Raw genomic sequence first — 23,122 nt, 5'->3', positions numbered from 1 at the left:
TCATTCATTCATTCATTCATACAACTATATAGTTCCAGAATGCTTACTGGATGCCAGATACTGTGTCAGGTATCAAGGACACTACTGGTATCAGAGCTCTCTATGGGTAGTTTCTATTAAGCTAAAAGGAAAATGCAATTTCATAGGAGAAAATATGTGGAAACTATCAAGATATTCCAAAGTCTAACGAAAGCTGAATTAGGCTGACGCACAAACTTGGTTGTTCTGATTAAAAAATCGTGTTCCAGCTCCATTTGATTTCGATTTCAACCTCTTCCATGGACACAGGTTGATTGAGGTTGGTCAGAGCTATTTAACTGTCACAGATCTACTAGAATTTTCTCTGTTTCCTTCTTTTTGTGTTAGGGGATTGTGATGTAGATGGCTTGGAGGATAGAGACTGGAAAAGCCAGGATATTGAGCCTCTAAATTTTAGTGTGGGAAGTAAAGTTCCTCTGCGTTTAAATGAATTCTTGGACAACCCAATGGCTTTGCTCCAAAAATGGCCTGCTGGAGTGGAGGATAATCTCACATGGGTCATTACACTTCCAAGCGTTAAGCCTCAGAATGAGCATTAAATTAAAATTCCCTGCACCTAGTAGGCAGAACATTGTGATACTCAAAAGATGTGGAAGTGCTAAATGAATTCTGAGCAATAATATTATTACCACTGCATATTTATTGAGTTCAACAGGGTGCTAAGTACTGTACAGACAGATAATACAAGCAGCCTATACAGAGAAAAGCAACAGCAGTAGTCTTATAACAGTCTCCCATTCATCTGCTTTAGGAATAGACAGTGTAACTAGACTTGTTAGAAATAATCTCCTCTTTTCAAAAGCATCCTCAAGGTTTTCTACGCTTTTGTTTGATTGGAAAGTGGCCGATTTTCCACAGTTACCATTTATGAATGTAGCCAAGTCTCCCAATTTCAAAATTACCACAAGAATGCTGCAGGCATTAAAATGAAGAACTTCATCCCCTTGCAACTGGAAATTACAAATGGAGTTTTCTGGGAAATCTTAAATCAGCTGTAAAATATGATATTATGTGCCACTATGTTTTTTATTTGAGTGGGGAAATATGCATTCTCAAAATTAATAATATTGCTCTTTTTAACTAGCCTTCAATTTTCTGAAAAAAATGCATACATTTGAATGCCAAAACAATTTAAAAATTGATGAGTGAAAATATTCAAAGTTGAAGCATGAAGCAAATTTCCTTCTTTAACAAATCTAGACACAAATAGAGGAAAAGTTCAAGTACAGTGTACCCAATATGTACATGCAAGAAGCAATAGGCATGAGAATATGCAATATGCAAGAATAACTTGGCATACACAGAAACTAACTGAATTTCAGAATCCTAACTTTATTTAAATGCCAGCCCATCAGGGTTAGAAGAAGAAAAAATTAAGCATTTTAGAGAAAATGGGTTATAAACTGTCACTGTTGAGTTTAGTGTTCTGACAACTTTGAAAGTAACTATAATGTAATTTCTCAAGTTGGTAGCTAAAGTAATGGAACATCTGGATGCCAATGAAACGTATGACAATCAAGGAGAGAACAGAAAAGCAGCGGGAAAAATGCTTTTCCTCTGCTTATAATTCTTTGTGGTTTTGAACTTTTGTTCCAAACCTTGGCTACGGCAGTCAAAGGCAGCTCTCTTCTCAATGATTCACCTATCATTCCTGATCCTATGAGCCTACGTCTGGGCCTACTTATCATTTCCAGTAGCTGTCCTTTCCACCAGCTTGCCTCCTCAATGTGCTATCAGGCTTCATGCCTGAACACCTGTGTGAAGTGGTAAGCAGTATGTATGATGTCTCACGTAAATGGGTCAGATTTCAACCTTGTAGGCTGGGTCTGGACTTTGGAAATGGTGTCTCCAGATAAAACCTTTATTAAGCAAACACAGAATCCAGTGCATGCTGTCCTGGGGTTAAGTGACCCTAACGTGGACAATATAATGAAGCTGAACTGTAGAGAAACAAGGTCCAGATACATTTGTCTTACCAACAGGCAACCTCATAGATGCTGCTTCCTTCTATGGTTTCTGAACTGGCCTTGCCACTTGTCAGATGACTAAAGTTACATATTTATGTCATCGGAAATATCTGGGCCCAGGCCTATTCAGCTTAAGCTCCTCGCGGATAAGAACTAATTGTAACTGAGTTGAGATTCATTTTCTCCTTCCTCCGTCTAACCACAATAAAGAGGATGGAGAAAGAACATTTTTTTTTTTCAATTCAGTTCAACCCATACTTACTTGGGGTCTAATAAGTGTAACCTCAGTGCCAGGAGGAAAACTGAAATTGTTATTAAGGACTTCATAATCTATGGTCTCATAACAGAGACATACTCATGAATGATATATTTCTTTCCATTTTTACCTTAAGAAGGGATATTTCATAGAAGCATATTATTTTTCCTGCCCTCCCTCACTAAAAACCACACTTCAAGGTTGTCTGAAAGTGGAGTCTCTCTGGGTGCAAAGATGACTTATTCTTGGCATGTGCACCAGAGTCTTTCCAGAGTCCCTTTTACTTACCAGCGCCAAGTTGAAACTGATGTGACATGTATAGGGAGTCAGGGCTGCCCTTCTTCCTACTAGCTCTCCTTGCCATCATTTGATGGGATTTTGTTTTGAAGCACGGGAAGGCGTATGTACCCTCTCAAAGACGTGTCAAGCCTCAGATACAGTTTGGTTTGGATCCTTTCCCTCTTTTGACACCACAGTTTGTCACCAGTAGAGAATGCAGACAGCCATGCCAAATGTGAATGTCGCCTGCATGCCCACATTTGGCAAATGTTGACCCAGATCTTTAATTTGGGATTTAAACAGTTCATCATCTAGTAGACGATATCTAAGGCCTGCTTAATGCCGAAATTTTATGATTCTGTGGGATTTATTTGCACTTTTGTGAAAAGATGCTGATAATACGTCATTTTGCCTTCACTGAGAAAACGTTATAAAGGAAAATATTAATCTACAGTGGAACAGATGGGGATAGTTCGTGTTTGTGGAAAAAACGTTCAGAAGTATAACGTACCTATTTAGTTTATGTGTTCAGGTTTCCAATATAATTTTCCAAATGACATGAGTGAATATGCAGTAGTCCCTTTTTTTCAAGTGTTTTGGAGATATTTATGTAAATATTTTCTGACGCTGCATACTTTTGCCTTCAATAAGTGAATTCTATAAGGTAGGGTCTCACAACTTCAGTCAAGGGAAGGATTTTTGCTTATATTTCTGTGCAGGCTGGTCAAGGGCCTGAAACAACCTGCTAAGTGATATCAGATCATGTCCAGGGTCTTTCTTTCAGTTGATCTACAAGCGGGAGGTTAAGGAAATGCCTGCTTGAAAGTGGACTCCAAACCCACACTACAGAAGTGTTAATAGGAGAGCTAGGAGGCTAGGCTGTATCCATGCAGTCTTCCAGAATAAGTGATGATGGTCCATTACTTAAGGTCATTAAAAACCCTACCACAGACTGCTATTTAATGAGATCTCATGCAACCAAAAAAAAAAAAAAGCCATACTGAATCTGAATCTTTTAACATAAAAATTTCCCACAATAAACTGATAAATGCAAAAAGGAGGTTATAAAACTATAGGTATAGTATGATTTCAATCTTTTTGACAAATTTTATGCAGGATTATATGTAATATACGAGCTTATACACATAAACGCAAAATAAAAGTTCCTAAAGTTTATACTCCAAAACCTAAAAAGTAAACATCATTTCATGCGGAAATTATGAGTGTTACATTTTTCTTCTTTTTTGCTTATCTTTATCTCTCTATTTTTTAAACAATGAATGTGTATTATATATAACATGCTTCTGGTACATCATAGTTACATGTTTCTACTTATTCTGTAATTTGAAATAACTGTATTTAAAAAAGAAAATCCTACCATAGGCACTAAGTAATTTCTCAAAGAAGAGTTTTGAAATAAACTCTAATTTTCTCCCTTTCACTGAAGTGTATAGACACATGCTTTAAACCATTAGAAACTGAGGTCAATCTTCCTTACATATGGATGTCCTTGTGATATGACAGGAACTTTTAAATGAGTTGCTCCTGGAAGCATCATTTTTGAAGACGGGTAAATGGTTTCGTACAAGTATCTAAGCACATATCATGAGTCTGTCACAGTCTTGCACAGAGAGATTTGTAATTCTTCATCCTGAGGTGGAGCAAGCACGTCCTGCTACCACTGACAGACAGAACAACGTCTCCTGTTGTAAAAATGCTAAATAAAAACCCCATCGTGTTCTCTAGCTGAAAGCACCTCTCTAATTCCTGGACACCACAAGAGTCTGTCTGCCGTAGCCTTGTCTCCCTGCTGGCAATGCTGTAATGTGTTTTAAACTTAATTTTAGCCTTTCTGACTTGATGGTAGTGATGATAAAGGTGAGACTTTGCCAAACTTATTCACAATGGCAAAGAGGCTGCCCCACACTGTAAAGAGAAAAATTCAGTCATCTGGTATCTGTGGGATACCAAAAGTTGCTTTCACAACACTCAATTTAAAGGCAACACAAGAGAAGATCAATTCTCTCTATATGGAGAAGACATTCTGCTTTTTCAGAACATGGGGCTTGATTGATCAGAGGCCCCCTGCCCCGTGGGTACTAGTTTCTTCATTTAAAAATGTCTTTGTGACGCTTCTTAAGAGGGCTATTAATGAGTACTTATACATTAAAAAAAAATTGAGCTTTTCCTATTTCATTTGAAATAGTATCCTAAAAGTAGATTTTATCTCAATTACATATTAGCAAAGTATACCTTAGCATGAAACTTAGCCCCATGTCCAATTTAAAGATTTATTAGCATCTTTAAAAATGTATAGTGGCATGCCAAGAGTTGTAACAGGGTACCTCATGAAAAGTCTTCCTTCTGAATTATGTATTTATGACCTCCTGAGGATGACAGATTTCAGGCAGGTAAATGTGATGTAAGAACTGCTTTTAGGCTCCAAACACGCACTCAGGGGTTTGCAAGAGGCCTCTGTACTGACTGCGATGCAGTGGGGTGAAGGCTTTTCCCTTCCTGCATGGTAGCTGGCACCAGGGGAGGCCTGCCAACCTCTTGCCTAGGCACCGACTTTTGTGGGTTTCTGGGCAGTACAGATCACTGTAGCCTGGGAAGCATGGGTTATCTGGTTTGTAGATTTCCTGGAGCCCTAAACTTAAAGTTCAATCTTTTGTGAACTTTAATGCCCATGATGTTCCAGGTATTGTTCTAGGTGCTGGGAGAACAAAGAGGGGCACTCCTTAGCTTGGCCCCCCCATCCTACTGCTGGCCTCCGCCAAAGACAGGGCCAGGAAGGGAGACATTGCCGAATCTCTAGGGAGCCCATCCTGCAGCTTGCAAACAGAGCTGAGATGGCCTGAAGGAGAGGCCGAACTTGAAACTACCAAGGGCAACGAATTTTGAATTACGGTATCTGTCACTGGGTATTAACCATGGTGTGGAAGACCTCTACGGAGAATCTCTTGCCTATTCATGATCAGTTTTATTATTTCCATTCAACTGAGGTGTTGACATCTGAATGAATCAGGAAAAATTCCCATTATGTGTTTAAATATTAACAACTAAACACAATTTAAGGCCTTAACGTCACTATAATTCTGGGGAAAGCTTGGGAGTTAGTGATGAAGCTGGCTAGGCCTAGAGATGGCTAACCTGGAGAAATTAACGATCTGGGAATGCTACAGCTCTGCCGTTTGAGCTAGGATGCCTTAGTCTCCCATCTCAGAGTTTGGCTTAGAAAGCCAGGGGAACTGCACATCATCCAGCAGAGCCCCAGTGACCTTCTTCAGAGCCAGGCTAGACCCACGGTTGACTCCTTATTCTGCCTATCTTTGGAGAATGAGCTGTTCCAACTTAGATGGTCATAATCCATTTAAATGGATGCTGGCAAATGGAAGAGGATAAATCTCTGAAACTTTGGGCTTGTCTCCAGAAAAGGAAGGAAGAAATGAGTACTTTTGAGTGCACACCATATGCCAGCATCTAGGTACATTCATAGATGCTATCTTGCTGAAGTACTATAAATATATTCAACAACCATGAGCCAAACTATACATGCAATGTAATATAATGCACTAAGTGCTCTGAATTCTGCCACAAGAAGACTGCTTCAGGAATCAAAGGGAAAATTTTAAGCTTCTAATCATAATAGCTGACACACGTTAAACTCTTAATATGCGCAATGTACATGCACCATGCCGATCCTCACAAAATCCTATGAAAAAATATTATTATTATTATCCCAATTTTACAGCTGGGGAAACTGAGGCTAGGTAGATTAAGAAAGGTTACGTGAAAAAAAAAAAAAAGAAAGGTTACGTGGCTAGTGAGTGGCTAGGCTTCCCTGTCTCCAAATCCTAGGCTTTAACCATCTCTGTCTACATTTGTTGTACATGATTAGTTTGATGTAAACTTTAAGAGGACTACTATAATTAGGACATTGTTATGAGAGATGCCTTATTTCTCACTGAGTCAGATTAAATAATTGTGCAAAATACATTCAAAAAGATGAAATAACCAAATTTATTACAGGTTTTCTCAATTTTAGAGGAATTGTATTTGCTCCAACATACTGACCTATTTTCCTGGGCTCTGAAATCTGGGACTCTCTTGACTTACCTTCCTTACAATCATCTGTATCCTGCTTACAACCCTCTCAGCATTTCACTAAACCAGTCCTGCTGCAAAATAGATGAGGTTGGTAGCCCCTGATTTGCCATGAAAGCAAGTCCCTTGAAAGGTCCCAAAACAACAGCTCATTTGAATAAAGCTGTCTGCGGCATGCAGGAAGCAAGCCAAAGTCGTTTTCCTTTTTACTAATAGAGGCAATTGAGTTGAAATCTCAGGTTCTGAACCTGCTGCCACTCCATTTTTTATTTTCCCACAGACAGACTTAAAGTGCTCAGCTGGGTCATATATGGTGTTAGGCATGGGTGTGGGTGGTTTCTGCAGCGCCCCAATGAAATCAGACTGGACGGATCATTCTGTAGCTCACAGAGTGTGTTGCACAAATAAACTAGAAAAGCAACACAGTGGGAGAAGAGGGAAAAGGAGCTAGGGAAGCAAACGGCAGAGGGTCAATTTACCATCTCGGCACTGTGGAGAAGCCAGTCCGGGCTTCCGGGCCGTATGGTTTGTTGGGAGTTCTCATGATTGTTCAGAGCCAGGCAGGAAATCTGAACCTCTTCTCTGAAATGGGATAAGCCCTTTGTGTGATACCAGGCTTGCAGGGTAAGGGGTCCCCCCACCGGCCCACAGGACCCAACCATCACTTGCCCCCGAAACTTGAAGGAAGCAGCAGCATGGTACCACATCAGGAAACCATTCCTAAGTGAAAACAAAAGCAGAGTCTTGGCTCCCTGCAGCCTGTGTGTGCAACTCAACAAGCTGTGATCCCACTGGGGCAATTATCTATCTGCCCGCACATCCCCGGTGAGCAGAGCGCCAAAAGCCCGCTCCTTTCCAGACTGAGCCACTGGCTGGAAGGACCATCCCAGGTCCAAGGGAACAGGTTTCATTCACTGTTACTCTACTAATCAGAGTTCAGACTTAAGGGGAAACAAAACAAATGCAACCTTTCGCAAATAGGTAAATTAGAGGGTGGTTATTTATGGAATCAAAGATTTATTTCAGATAACTCTCCTAGCATATGTAAGTGTTTGCCTGCAGGTTATGAACTTGGAGGCTAACCAGGGGCACAGACAAGCAAGGTTAAGAGGTGGAGAACTGCCAGGGGCAGACAAAGCAGACATGATGCCCAAGCAACTCTCTGTCACCCAAGGACCCAAAGCAACCGCTCCCTCCTTCCCTCGGTTCACATGGAGGCTGAGTGGGAAGACGGCCCTCAGCTGAGAACCTAACCAACTCCGTACACTCTATCATTTCCAACCTCAGCAGTCTCTCTTAAGACTTAGCCCTGAGCTCATCTCTTATTTTTTTTATGGGCCCAAAGGGGCATGCTGTGAAAAAATGGGTGAAAAGATGACAAGAAATTAATTGCATTCTACAATACATGTGAATGACTTCCCCTGTGAGATGATTACGTATTATGAGGCAAGTAAGAAATCTTCCTTTATATCAAATGTTGCAAAACAGGGGCTCACTGGCTTACCAAGTGTTCCAAAAAATGGAGGTGCCAAATTTGGTATGCAGATCTGATTTTGTTTTTGTTTTTGGAAAAAATAAGACTTTCTGGTAAAACTGGCTGCTTCATCTGCCACTGGCTGAACTTTTATAGAAGGGGCAGGTGAGACCCACAGTACTTCTCCCTTCCACCCTCACCAGCACACATGCTGGTCCTCTGAATTACCTGCCCAGTCCTGTGGGCATCTGGCAAACTCTGTTTTGAACAAACTATCTTAGAATTAATTTTTGCTTTGAAAAATTTGCTTGTGTGTCTGATTCAATATTTACTCTCCCGTCAGTTGGGAAAATCAAGTGGTCCGTCTGCAATTCACACTGCTGGGGATGTTCTCACAAAAGATCATTCTTAAGGACCCACACAAACCTAGACTGCTCTGCAGGAATTAGAACGGCAACCCTTGCTCTTACCTCATACACATGTGTGTGCACACACACACAGACACATACACCACCACCACCAATACTCCTTTTTAACTGGACTGGAGTGCCCAAGGCCATCCCTGCCTGGTTTGCTGGGGCACTGATAAGACATAAAAATGACACTGATTTAGGAAACTCTACGGATGGGAAGGGTTTGTTCCTGAGCAAGAATAATTCCTGTGGGTAAAGAGACAAGATTTCTGGGAAAGATGAGCTGGAAATGCTCCCTGAGGAGAGTGGAGGAAGCAGGCAGTCAGAAAGGCAGTTGCTTGAGCCTAGGGAAGCAGGACAGGCCTTCTGTGAAGAATTTCACTTGCAGGTTCTCCCCCCGCTTGTAGTATGGAGTGTGGAACATGGAGATAATCATATTTAGATGGAGGTTTTAGCCTCCCACACTGTAAGTGTAGTTGCCCTGGTCCCTTAGTAAAGTCTAATGCATGTACGTAGCCTTGTAAGGTGGTGGTGTGAGAAGAGAGGGGCAGGGACAGGCAATGAATGGTCTGGCCTGCTGTATGAGTTACCAGAGCTGCCATTACAATGGACTACAGACTGGGTGGCTTGAACAACAGAAATTTATTTTCTTACGATGCTGGAGGCTTAGGAGTGTTACCAAACCAAACTTGGGTCTGCTCGCCTGTGCACAGTAAAGCCAATCTACTGACACCGGGTTGTGGTGAAGGAAAATACAGCATTTATTGTAGGGCAGCGAGCAAGGAGAACAGGCAGCTCATTCTCAGAAGACCTGGAATTCCTCAATGGCTTTCAGGGAAGAGATTTAAAGGCAGTGTGAAGGAGGGGGCTGCAGGGTGTGTGATCAGCTTGTGCACAATCTCGGATTGGTTGGCATCAAGGTGAAGTTTCAAGCATCATCAACTTTCCGGTTTCAACCAGTCTGGGGTCTATGTTCTTGCGGTCAGTGGTTTTCATCTGGTAGGGGTCTGTTTCCTGTAAAAGCAACTTAGAAGTGAGTGTCAGGCCTTCATCTATATCTTTCAGGGAACTGGGAGTTTGGTGATTCTGCGGTGTGGCAGATTTATAGTCTAAATTGTTACCAGTTTCCCAGCCCAACAGCTCTTCTTTGTTTCCACCTCTTCACCTTTTCTAATCATTAGTGATTGAGTCAGCCTTTAGAGACTCAAGGAAGGCCTGGGAGACTAAAGCAAAAGCCTTTTCCTTCAAAGGACAGGGACACAGGGCCTTGCATAGTTTCAATTCCCCCTTTTCTTTGATACTCCTCAATCTTGAGGGGGACAGGTTCAGGAAAAGAAAGGGAGTAAAGATTTGGATAGAGAGGTTAATCATAAACCCAGCAGAGGAACTCCGTTTTAGGGGGACTCAGTCTTAGGAGTCTGAGGTGAAGGTATTAGCAGGGTTGGTTTCTTCTGAGGCCTCTCTCTTTGGCTTATAGACGGCCGTCTTCTCCCCGTGTCTGCACATGGTCTTCCCTCTGGATGTGTCTGTGTCCGAATTTCCTCTTCTTGTAAAGACACCAGTCATGCTGGATCGGAGCTTACCCTAATGGCTTCGTTTTAATTTAACTACTTCTTTAAAGACTCCAAATACAGTCACATTCTGGGGTACCGGGGGTTAGGGCTTCAACGTACGAATTTTAAGGGGAATCTTAAGGGGATGCAGTTCAGCCCATAACACCTGGTATACAGTCACTCTTCTGTTGGAGTCCACACTGGCACTCCCAAGACAGGCACAGCATCCTCTCAGATGGACTTTGTCCTGGAGCCTGGGCTGGGGCCCAGCAGCAGAGCGAGCCCCTGTCCAACACTGGGCCTACTACTCGGAAGAGCAAACAGCTGAGGGGGTGGTAAAAGAACAGCCAAAGAGCGTAAGAGAAAACCTCCACGTGTATGCTGATCCTTGATGGGGGTACTGAGCTGAGCCTTGGGTAAATCTGTTATAAAACGAGAGTGGGAAAAGATGATTCCATTTGCCACACTTTAACACACTGATGGACGTATAGGCCTATATATGTTCTATAAGAAGAGGAAGACCTATACTGGACACTACTATGAAGTGATTGTGTGACCTTGGACCCGTCTCTTCTCTTTTCTAGGTCTCAGTTTCTGCATCTATATAATGGGAGAGAAGCAGTTTGGATGACCTGAATGAAAAACAGCCCCCTGATTCCAAGACAGCAGCTAACTGTAGTAGCTCATAAATAATCAGCAATGTAATCTCTGTGAATAGACCTCAGCACGAAGGGCAAAGAAACAAACATCCAGTGGGAAAAACATACTAACTCCAAAAACAGAACCTTGGTGCCTAGCCCAATATCAGGCTCAGAATAAGCCTTGAAGAAAGGAAGAAAAAAAAGAGTGAGTTGCCATTAACTCCATCGAAGTTGATACAGCACAAACACGAACAACTAAGACTAGAGAAGGTACAGTCCTAGAAGTAAAGAACAGTAAGAGAGGGTTCTGGGGCTCTCTTGGGAGCTCTGGAGAACAGAAGTCACGATCACTCTCCTTTCGAGGCCCGTGCCTGCTACAGGTGCTGTTTTTGTGCATGGACACACATCTTTTCCTGAAGGCCTACTGGTACTTCCTGTGAAGTTTTCTGAGGGTGGCAGAAAAAAGAGCCTAATGAGAGAAACTGCCATTTCACTTGGAGACAAATTATCAAAATATGGACGGCTTAATGTGTTGAGATAGACCTGCAACTCTTCACCACCAGAAAGTACCATCACCTCAAAAGCAGCTGCTGACTAAAGTAAGAAACCACTAAGGATGTGCACTCACTAAAGAAATCAATTTGCATCCCAAGGCAAGAGGAAATGTTATAAAAACTTACCGAAGAGCAATATTTTTTTCCCCTCAGAAAATAAAACTATAAAAAGGGATGAGAATTTCAGACAGGAAGAAAAAATAGTCACAGGAGATGCACCTTACAGAGGACGATGGATGAGTATTCTAAAGAGACAGATACTAAATAATTTACATTCCTATAGATCTAGCATATTCCTCTGTAATGTGTTTTGTTATTTATACCGACTGCACTATAAAATCTCACCACCTTCTCTGGGCTACTTCAAGATATACCCACACAGACAACATAATTTCTCATCCTCTGTCTTTATACTGGGCCTTGTCATCTTTTTTGATTTTCAAATAAAATACTCTCTCTGTTCTCTTAGGGAGACTTTTACCAGAACCATCTGCCCCTGAACAGAGAAGCATTTCAAGATCAAAAGAGAGGCAAAATCATACTCTTTTTTTTTTTTTTGCTGTACGCGGGCCTCTCACTGTTGTGGCCTCTCCCGTTGCGGAGCACAGGCTCCGGACGCGCAGGCTCAGCGGCCATGGCTCACGGGCCCAGCTGCTCCGCGGCATATGGGATCTTCCCGGACCGGAGCATGAACCCGTGTCCCCTGCATCGGCAGGTGGACTCTCAACCACTGCGCCACCAGGGAAGCCCAAAATCATACTCTTTTAGCAAACAAGATAAAGATTCACACATAATTAGGCTGGGATTATAGTATTATTTAAATGGATATAACTTTTAAGAATAATCAAACTGCTGTAAGCTATTCAAACACGGGCCAGCTCTGAAAAAGAAATGGAACTGACAAGGTGTTTATTGAGGACAAGGAGAGCAGGGAGGGGAAAGAGTGTGGGGCAAACAACGGTTTAACAGAATAGTGTCCCTACGTGCCAGACTCTCTGTGTAGTTCATTGATGAAGTAGGGATTAGTAGCCCCATTTTACGGATGAGCAAATGGAGGATCAGAGATAATTTAATTTGGCAAAGCAGATGGAGAGAGGCAGAACAGTCCATTCTTTCTGTCTCCAAGCCTATGCACTTTCCTGTGTGCTAATACCCACCTCTGTGATCTCATCTAGGAGTAAAATAAAGGTCTCAGAGTAATCATTCATTCACACACCCTTTATTGAGTGCCCCCTGCTTTCCAGGTACTTAACTAGATGCTCTAAATAGAGAGGTGAGTAAGACAGTTGGTGCTGACAACACCCGCCACTGTCCGTGGAACACATTGTCCTACAGAGGTCATCCTGGGGACGTCTCACCTTTCATTTTTCTTTTTTTTTCAAGTTGAAATCTTTTATTTTGCTAAAATTTATGTATTTTGTAAAACATATTTGCTAAAATAGAATATAACCGTCCACATTCTCTGGTTTCTAGACATTTAACCGCTGATGACTTCCATAAGATATTGTTCTTCATAGTTCAGATGCCTGATCTGAACAAATGTGACTCCATATTGGATCAGTTTATTTTACTTTAACCTTTGTATTCTATTGCTTCTGCTACAAGTTTAGAATGTTGCCTTATAGGATGAAATATACAGGATAGCCCATTCTAAAGCCTCTGCCCTTTAAAGGTATAACACTTCTCCATTCATATAGAGATAAAGTTGCAGAACAGAGAATAACATTTGTCTTGTTGGAGGAACATCATGTCTCTTGATTCATTGGCCTGTCATGCAGTGAGCAGTATGAGCTTGGACTCGGTAACAATTTCATATGCTCTTTACACCAACCCCATGTTAGAAACCATTATCTGCTCTTTACAGATGAAGGAAAGGGGGTTCAGAGAGTTGAGAGGCTGTCTAAGTTCTGTGAGCAGTGCCCACATATAACCTCAGGCCTGCCTGAATGGAACATCCATGCTTTCCCACACCACTTTCATGCACTATCTTGATAAATCAAGTTTCATGCCCGTAAGGAGATTAAATTTAGTAGGTGAGGAAACAATCTATACAAGTGATTATAAGAAAGAGTTAGTGCATTTATTCCCTTATTTCACAGCTGCCTTCCCTGTTAATGAGGTAATCAGGGCTAAAGTCACAACCACTAAGCTAAAATGTTAATTCACCGTTTAGTCTGTGCATCATTTTCAACTTTGTGCATCTATTTGCTAGAATTAGCCTTCTACCTCCACTGCAATCATAACTGGCTATCAAGGAATGCATATGACTTTGAATAAATGAGCTGAAAATTCCATATTTTTGCACTTCATGGTAGGGAGAAAAGATCAGGCCAATATTTTCACATAACAGATTTCCAAATTAGGCAAGAAGTAACACTTAGAATTCACCAGAGAAATATAAGCTGTACTTGTGAAGTTTTCTGTAGTCCTTTGCTGCTCTTGTTTCTTTAGCAAGCTCCTTAGATTCTGGTAATGACAATCCCGTCTTATAGTCACAGATTTGAGATGAATGTTCTACAGACTCCAAAACCCTTACAGCGCATACACAGTCAAGTTAAGTCTCTGAAATTAATGCACAGGCAGAGTACCCGCAGTATACAATTGAAGTGCTTTCCATCATGGGGATAGCAAACTATAAACAAATCATTAATGTCCTTCTGGCTACCTATGCAGAAGTGTACCTGCCAGGTCAGCTTCTAAATGGATCCTTTCAAGAAGAGTCCATTTTATTTGATTGGGAAGGAGAGATATGCAATAGAACCAGAAGGTTAATGTGAGTTTAAAAGGAGCATAGGGTTATCTTGGCAATTAAAGGCTTTCCAAGAGGTTAATTACCCACACCCAGTGCTTACAACTCACAAAATGTGTCAGCAGTTACAGAAATTTGTATACAGCAGAGAACTCTCTTCTGCACTCTGCATGATATTATTTTACTCACTTTTTTTGCAGGGCTGAGTTAAAGCAATATTCTTTCCATGATCCATTCAGAAAAAAGAAATGAAGGCCATTCAAATGCTCACAGCAATGTTATATATATATAAAAAAAATGTGGCTAAGAACTGTATAATTTAGAAAGTGAGAGCAAGACTGTACGTGAGAGAGAGAGAGAGAGAAGAGGAGGAGAGACAGAAAGAGTAGGAGATAGAGATTCAAGTGGTTTTTGAAAACCTTAGCAGGGTAGTTTACCAAATGAAAGAGCACCTGTGATGGGGAATCCTGGCATGGGGGCAGAGCTGGGGGGCGAGTTAGTGTAATTCAGATGACCTGTAGGTTTTTAAATCTCTACCCTGGAAACTTCAGAAAACCCATATCTGCTTGCTAGCCAGAATCATGATGGGATTTGTATTAGACCCTCATCCAAGTCACCATCATCTTTCACCTGGGTCCCTCTCAAAGCACCCGCCTTCCAGTCTTCCTGCTACGGAAGCCCTGTCCCAGCCCGATTCTGCTCAGAAGGGCCAGTGATCTCTCACTCTGCAATCTCATCATGCCCCGACCCACCCTGCTTACTGGCTTTCCACTGCACTTGGGAGAAAATTCAGAATCCTTACTACAGCCCTATTTGCTTTTTCCAACTTATTTCCTACCACCTCTACGGCCCTCTGACTTTATACTAAATCACACTGGTCTGGGTTCTGTTTCTCCAACAGAACCTTGGCTTCATGTCACCAAATGTCACCTCCTCAAAGAGGCCCTCCTAACCGCCCCATTGAATGTTGCCTATCACCCCCTCATTTTCAAGCACTATTATGGAACCTTCTTTGAGTGGTCTCAGAGAGTTTGTGTCTGAAGTGATAGCATGTATTCATTGATCACGTGTCTCCCCATCCTTCCTGTTCATTCTGTATCCCTGAGACACAGCTCAGTCCTGGGGACACGGGCTGAGTCCAGTGGTTGCTGCCTGTGGCTCCTTCAGTCCTGCAGTTGCCTGGAGCTACTGTCTGTCTTGGAGTGTGGAGATGAAGCTGAATCTGTAGGAGAGTTCAGGTATTGTGACACCATATGATAATAAAACCACAATGATACTAACTACGTTTTACTGAGCACCCGTGTTGTCCAAAGGACCAAAGTGTTGAGTGAGTATTCATGTAAGTCTGTAAACGATGTGAAACTGTTTAGGATTCTTTTGGGAAGTGTATTCAAATGCCCGGAAAACACTTTTGCCTCTTTTCCCTAGAGTCACACTCTGCACGCCCCCAAACACCCCCAGAACACCACCTTTCCAGGGACAAGGCAGTAAGTGATCTCAGGCAGATCCCCCAGTTAATGAGACACCCTCTGTTTTCCCTGCTGGGAGGTAATAGGTTCAACTACCTGAGAACATAGCCTCTCCAGGAGGCCTGGACACTGCTGCAAAGGAAAGAAGCCCATGAATATAACATAAGGCGTTTTTATTCTGGCAAACCGACTCTAATTCTGGACCAGGTATGTAGCCCATTAGGATGATTTTGAAAAAGAATTAAAATAATTATTTTTCGGCAGCCTGGAGTCTTTCATCTTTTTGTGACGGTAGCAATGTTTTAAAAGGCTTATCACAAGGCTGCATAATAATAATAATCCTTTATTATGTGTAGTGCTTTAGGAGTTTTAAAAATACTTTGATATAAAATATCAAGTTTGATCCTAACAGAGATCCTTTGAGGTATATGGAGTAGCAATTATGTGCCACACTGAAGTCCAGGGCAATGAAACAGCTTCCAAGGCTCCAACCTAATCATAGCAGGGAAGCCCTAGGACCCAAGGCACGGATTCCTAGTCCAGTGTTCTTTAAATAAATCATTACTGCTGAACTGACTTAAAGGGGAATTTCAGAAGAGATCTGAGGAGTGTGTGAGTGTGTATAGGACCTGTGGATTCCAGTGAGTGGTTCTTGGGACTGACAAATCATTTTAGCAGCATGGGCACAATAAAACAAAGCTCTACCTCCTAAGCATTGTCATCCGTTCGGTATCAGACTGTCACACTTAAATCGCCGCGTCATACGTACTACCCAGGCTTCAAGCTTCCCAATAAAGATACTCGCTATGTATGGAAAGAATGTTCCACAAGACTCTTTCGTATCTATTTTCTCATCCCTGGTCTTTTTTCCTCCAGAAATAATGCTCTTATAGTTTTTATTGCTGTTGTTTCTGTCTTCATGAATTATAGGAGCACATTTCATGGTTTCAGAAACAGTCTTCTCAGGCAGTGAGAATCAACTGGCAGCTTTCTCTCTCTCAATCCCTCTCCCAAGAAAAGAAACGAGGGGCTGAGCAGAGCACTTCTTCACAAAGGACGTACTTCACTTTTACTGCGGCACTTCGGCCCACTCTCTTTTTACCTCTGAGGCCATGATGGCTTACAGGGCTCTGCTCCTGAACTTTCTTTTCCAGTTATTGACAAAGGGGCACAAAGTCCATACATCTGCTTGCTTTCAGGAAACGCAAAGTCCCCACCCTGCCATCTACTTTCTGCACACAGGAGTGCATTCAGAGGAATGCACCAGAAATCTCCAACTTCGGAACCAACCAGCCCAAGAGAAACAGCCGCATTTTGCAACCCACTGTTCACACACATTCAAGTTCCAGTTCCCCTGGAAGGTTAAAGCAGTTGAGGAAAAGTCACTTTTAATGAATACCGGCTCCCTCTGGGCGCTTACCTCCAGAAAATGTTCTGCCTGCTGTTCTCGATCCAATTTCCTTGAAGTTGTTGTAATCAGACCTGTGTAGAAATGAGAATATTTGACTTTTAAATATCTGGGGCAAGCAGCTTACTGAGGGTGGGAAGCAAGTCCAGTTAAAGCAAAAGCAAAAGCAATGGGGAACAGTATAACTGGCCAGTCCTTAGTGACAGTCAGATGGTCTCAGAATTATTCTTCAAACAAAATAAAATTTACAAAGAAAACTTGAAAAATTTGTTTCTCAGTTCTGCTTACCACATATGAGGTATTTTCATCACTTTGGGGATATGAAACCTCACTAAAGAACCATTGTTTTTCTGGAACTTCAATGATTCATTTGCATATGACTGATATTCTACCATAGGAAACTTATTAAAGATTTTAAGAGTTCTTGAACAATTAATAGGTTGTTGAAGCTGATTAGAGGCAGGCTATAAAACAGAACTTTTCTTATTTAACATTTTTCTGCTTATATAATCTTTTTGGTTATACTTGACAAAGAAGGTTATTTCTGTAATAACTACTTGTACACATAATTATTTCAAATATAATATCTCACATACAGAAGATCTCATATACTGTAGTTTTATCACTTTGTATTATTTGTTTAAATCTTTACACAAAATAAGTTCCACGTGGGAAATATCTATCTTTCCTATGAATGGCATTTCCCATAAATGAATCACCCCTTTGAGTATAAAGGCAAAGAAAAGGGAAGGAGAAGACAAAACCGTCAAGGACACCCAATTTGTCTATTGCAAGTTTTATTATGATTATTGTCAAATGGCAATGAGGAGGTCAAATTTACATTCTATTTTTTGATTCTTCAATGCCCCTGAAGATAAGACACCATGGACCGGGCTCCTTTCATGGCATATGCTGATTGACATGAGATAACAGAGAAATCACACGAAAAGCTCACTCCCAATGCTGGTGAGGTACATGAAATATAGAAAAGGTATTTTATCGAAATCTGCTGAGGAGCTCACATTTTTGTTTTCAGGTGGGAGTAAGACTACCAGAGGTTAGATGACTTCACATGGCCTTCAAAATAAAATCCCACCGCAGCTGGCATGGCTGTTTACAAGCTGACCCTGAGACAGGAGGGAAGGGCGCAGGGCACAACCTTTCAAAGAGTGACATAGCCGTTGAGGATATAACAAAACTGGCTAGAACCGATTAGGCCCAAGAGGGTGGAAGATTAGACTTCCAGCAGACCTTGAGCCTCCTTATATGCTCATTGTAATACATTAGTATCAGCTAAATGACACACCCACAGGCACTATGACAGCTCTGAGGCTAACCTTAAAAGGCCAAATAGTGAGTGGTGCCCAGTTTCTGGAAATCCCCACCCCTTCTCTGTAAGTGTTGGAATAATCCTCCCACTTTGTTAGCCCATGAAATTACTCAGCCTGTAAAAATTAACACCCCGTATTTCGGGCCACTCTTGCCTTCTGAAATGTACCGCATTCTGTCCATGGAATGTGTATCTCCCTAAATACACCTTCTTTCCCACTTAGTTCTTGGGGCAGAGCTCCCTTGCCGGGCCACTTATATCCCTCAAAAGCACCCTATGTTAATAAATCTACTTCTTACCTATCACTTCACCTCTCTCTGAATTCCTTCTGTGCAGAGACATAAACAGCTTGAGTTTTAGTAAGTCCTGACCCCAGGTGAGTGATTTTAACTAAAAGACAGTGGGTTCGAGTTCCAGCCCGTGAGTTCAAGTCCCAGTCTGAGTTTTGGCTGGGTTCGAATCCCATCTGAGGTGCGATTGGGTTCCAGCCCCAATCTGACCTGTGTGGTTTCAAACCCACTCCTCTCCACTCTCACCTGTCCACGCTCCCCACGGGAGGGAAACCCACATTCCCATTGCATAAATGATCTGCCTCTCCATGAATGCTTTCTGGAATGTGCCCCACTCATCCACAGATTTTTTCGAATTTAGCTCAGGTGTTAGCTCAGGTGTTGGAGAGGTGACCCCCTCTCCCAGTGTTAAGGGTCCACCTGATACATACTAACAGAATGAGTATACTCCACCACAGTATCATTCCTGGCCTTTTACTGCAATCCTTTGCTCATATGTCTATATTTTACCGCCAGACAGGTTGACAGAGTGACTTCACGGGAAACACCTGCCTTCCGATTCAGAAGCCCTGTGGTCCACCTAAGCCCCTGGCCTAAAACAAAACAGGAAGTTCATTAAGGATCAGTTGACAAAAGTTGCTGTAGAAAAGATGGATTATTCATATTCTAATCTTCAGTTTTGCTACAGACAGACTTAGAAAGTGTTTGTTTTGGAGGGTATTATTTTGTGTGTGGGGAGAGTATCTGTGGATGGGGAGGGAATGTGTGCCTTTAGTATTCATTTAAACCATTTCCTAAATTCCTCTATGTGAATGGCACAGTGCTAGGCACTTCTGAACTATTGTCAGAGTTGACAGAGAGAAGACCGTTCTCAAGAGTTTCAAGGGAGAGAATCAGTAACTTCCCTTTCTCTAGCTACCCATCAGAACCTCCCGGGAAACTCAAAAAGAGATCCTGTGCCCCACTCCATCCCTCATTTACTGTGTCTAAATCTCCTGGGGTGATACCTTGAGATGGTCCTCTGATTCTAAGAGAAGGCTTTCTGCAATTCCACTATCCTTTGTTGAATCTCACTATGACTTTTATTGACATGAATTTTTCTGCCCATCCAAGAATGAAATACACCTGAGAAGCTTTAGCATCTGGATCCGACCTTGGGCTCAGTGTGTGTGTGTGTGTGTGTGTGTGTGTGTGTGTGTGTGTGTGTGTGTGTGTGTGTGTGTGTGTGTGTGTTGGGAGGGTGAGCGAGGGCGGGATGGAGATGTGTGAATGCACTGGTGCACTGAGGTGATAAAGGAGGAATAAAGAGGAGCCTGCTCTCTGAGTCACATGGACTAAGGGTCAGCTTGGTCACACCAGGGAGCATCTAAAGCACAAATCCGATGCCTGCATTTTCAGGCCATGCTATCCCAGAAGATTATATGTCACGGTGGCTCTTTCCAAGTGAGATGTAAGTGTGTTCTCCAAAGGGGGTGGGAGGCTTTCACAGACCTCACCACCTCTTCAGGGGGCATCCTCTGTTAGAGGTCACAATGGGAATGAGAAATACTTGTTATATGGAGGCTACACACGGGTGAAAGGGCTGTCAGCCTCTGCTCTTGTTCGCCTGCTGCCCTTCCAAGAACAAAAGACCAGGAACCCTTTTGCCCTCTGTCTGCACTCCCCACCCCCTGTAGGATCTCGTGTCATTTCAGGTCCTCCTTGCCCAGGTCATGCAGCCACAGCCCACTGTGGTATGACGGTGCTCAGGAAGGAGGTCAGCTTCCTCTCCCGATTATCCTGAGGGTAATTCTTTAGGAAAGCCACTTCTTTTCACAATGCCCAGGTATAGGTGGGAGAGCAGTGTGGCTCCCTTCCATCTGCCTACCTCCCCCAGGATGTGCTTTTCACCTATTTATCAGTCAACAGGGAAGAAGACAGGCTTCCTGAAAAGTCTGAAACAACATAAACAGTGAACCTGGAGCTGTGAGAAAGCCAAGGAGTTTCTGTTTGTGGAGGAAAGGCAAGGAAACCTCTGCATTTCTCTGGGTTTCTATCACCTTTATTTTCACAGATCTAAAGTAAAAGGCAGAGGAAAAAAATCTACGTCAAAAGTGAAAATCAGGGCTTCCCTGGTGGCGCAGTGGTTGAGAGTCCGCCTGCCGATGCAGGGGACACGGGTTCGTGCCCCGGTCCGGGAGGATCCCACAGGCCGCGGAGCGGCTGAGCCCGTGAGCCATGGCCGCTGAGCCTGCGCGTCCGGAGCCTGTGCTCCGCAACGGGAGAGGTCACGCAGTGAGAGGCTCGCGTACGGCAAAAAAAAAGAAAAAAAAAAAAAGTGAAAATCAGTAGGAAATGGGACAAGTTGGGGCAAGGGACAGAGAGTGACTTCTAAGGGGTACAAGGTTTCTTCTGGGGCTGATGAAAATTCTCGAAAATTACAGATTATGGTGATGGTTGCATAGTTCCATAAGTATTCTGAAAACCATTGAATTGTATGCTTTAAACAGGTGATTGTTACTGTACATAAATTATGTATCAGTAAAGCCAGATTGTTATTGTACGTAAATTATTTATCAGTAAAGCCATTTAAAAATCAGTAGGAGATCACAAACTCTGCCTTGTAGATTTGAACACGTCTTTCATGTTTAGAAGAGACATCTTTTTTTTTTTAATTCAACCTGCTTTTTAAAATTAATTAATTTATTTTAAATCTTTGGCTGCGTTGGGTCTTTGTTGCTGCGCACAGGCTTTCTCTAGTTGCGGCAAGCGGGGGCTACTCTTCGTTGCGGTGCGCGGGCTTCTCATTGCGGTGGCTTCTCTTGTTGCGGAGGACAGGCTCTAGGTACCCGGGCTTCAGTTGTTGTGGCACGTGGGCTCAGTAGTTGTGGCTCACAGGCTTTAGAGCGCAGGCTCAGTAATTATGGTGCACAGGCTTGGTTGCTCTGTGGCATGTGGGATCTTCCCAGACCAGGGCTTGAACCCGTGTCCCCTAAATTGGCGGGCAGATTCTTAACCACTGCGCCACCAGGGAAGTCCCTAGAGAAGACAGAACTTTAAAAATACTTAAACGGGGGCTTCCCTCGTGGCGCAGTGGTTGAGAGTCCGCCTGCCGATGCAGGGGACACGGGTTTGTGACCCGATCTGGGAAGATCCCACATGCCGCAGAGCGGCTGGGCCCGTGAGCCATGGCCGCTGAGCCTGCGCGTCCGGAGCCTGTGCTTCGCAACGGAAGAGGCCGCAACAGTGAGAGGCCGGCGTACCGCAAAACAAACAAACAAAACCAAACAAAAAACACTTAAACGGTTGAATGACTAAGTGAAATAAGCCAGGCAAAGAAAGACAAACACTGTACGATATCTCTTACATGTGGAATCTAAAAAATACAACGAACTAGTGAATATAACAAAAAAGAAGCAGACTCGTAGATATAGAGAACAAACTAGTGGTTACCAGTGGGGAGAGGGGAGCAGGGAGGGGCAATATAGGGGTAGGGGATTCAGAGGTACAAACTATTAGGTAAAAAATAAACTACAAAGATGTATTATACAACACGGGGAATATAGTCAATCTTTTATAATAACTATAACTGGAGTATAACCTTTAAAATTTGAGAATCACTATATTGTACACCTGTAACTTATATAATATTCAACATCAACTACACTTCAAATAAAAAATAAATTAAAAAATACTTAAATGATTGAGTGAATGAATGAATGAGTTAGTTTAGGAATCTGGTAGGAAGAGGGGCTGGAATGAATAGAGCCATCAGGTTTGTCCATGGGGAATCTAGAACATAAAAATAATGAAAGGTACATTTTGGGTTAAAGTCACAACTGGTAGTTATTTGCACTGAAAATAAACCTTGTTGTCAAGACACAGCCAGCTAAACTAAGAAGGGGCAAAAGCTTTCTTCCTTCTAAAGTTGCGTACTTAGGATGAGCTTGGAGCTGTAGCTGCCCGGTATGTTTTACAGTCAGACAGCAATGAAGTGAGCCATTCCTCCCGGTCCAGAGGAATTAGTCATAATTGCCAAAGCTGCCTCTTCCTTTCTAAACAACTTTGTTGTAGCTGAATGCAGTTGGGTCTTAGAACAGGGCAGAAACTGTAACAGATCAATCTCCCTCTTCAACTGCTCTGATTCATCATTGTAGAAGGCACCCTTATCCTGTAATCTCTGCAAGAGAGAGGCGTATACATCACACATGTAACTGTAGACCCATTGGGCACAGTAAGTTGGGGACTGACATGATGAAATCGAATTTCAAAGATAAATCATAGGCAAGCTTTTGAATGTGGTTTGGAGATATAAACAAACACATCATTTGATATAATTACATATGCAAACCTCCAATTTAGGAGGGGAATTACGCCAGTCCTAAGTGAATGATACGCTTTAAAGAGGACGGGAGAGCATATGGCTGGAACCGTGCAATTACTTTAAAAAGGACTGTTTTTGATTTTTTTTGCTGTGGAAATGGGGGAATCTAACGACCTTTCTGATAAACAGACTGAGCATGAAAACATGGCTGCCTTTTCCAAAAAGAACTTAAAATGTTCTATGTAGTTATGGTCAGAGAAGTGATACTTGTAAGGATGACATATTTCCCC

At 42.4% G+C, this 23,122-nt stretch overlaps 1 protein-coding gene across 9 annotated transcripts in view; it reads right to left on the bottom strand.

The window, feature by feature from the left end:
* The window catches only part of FAT3 (FAT atypical cadherin 3), a 697,691-nt gene that overhangs the window by 194,614 nt on the left and 479,955 nt on the right, over window positions 1–23,122 (bottom strand). For 8 of the 9 annotated variants that reach the window (XM_079929094.1, XM_079929092.1, XM_079929095.1 and 5 more), the window contains exon 4: window positions 16,922–16,983. In XM_079929094.1, the coding sequence (XP_079785220.1) occupies window positions 16,922–16,983 (62 nt within the window). Of the gene's footprint in view, window positions 1–9,387; window positions 9,550–16,921; window positions 16,984–23,122 lie in introns of those variants that run through there. The other variant, XM_079929099.1, reaches the window with a different exon arrangement.

Source organism: Stenella coeruleoalba (assembly GCF_951394435.1).
Source record: "Stenella coeruleoalba genome assembly, chromosome: 8".
NCBI lineage: Eukaryota > Metazoa > Chordata > Mammalia > Artiodactyla > Delphinidae > Stenella > Stenella coeruleoalba.
Note: the sequence above shows the minus strand (reverse complement) of the source record. Positions and strands in the feature narration are given on the sequence as shown.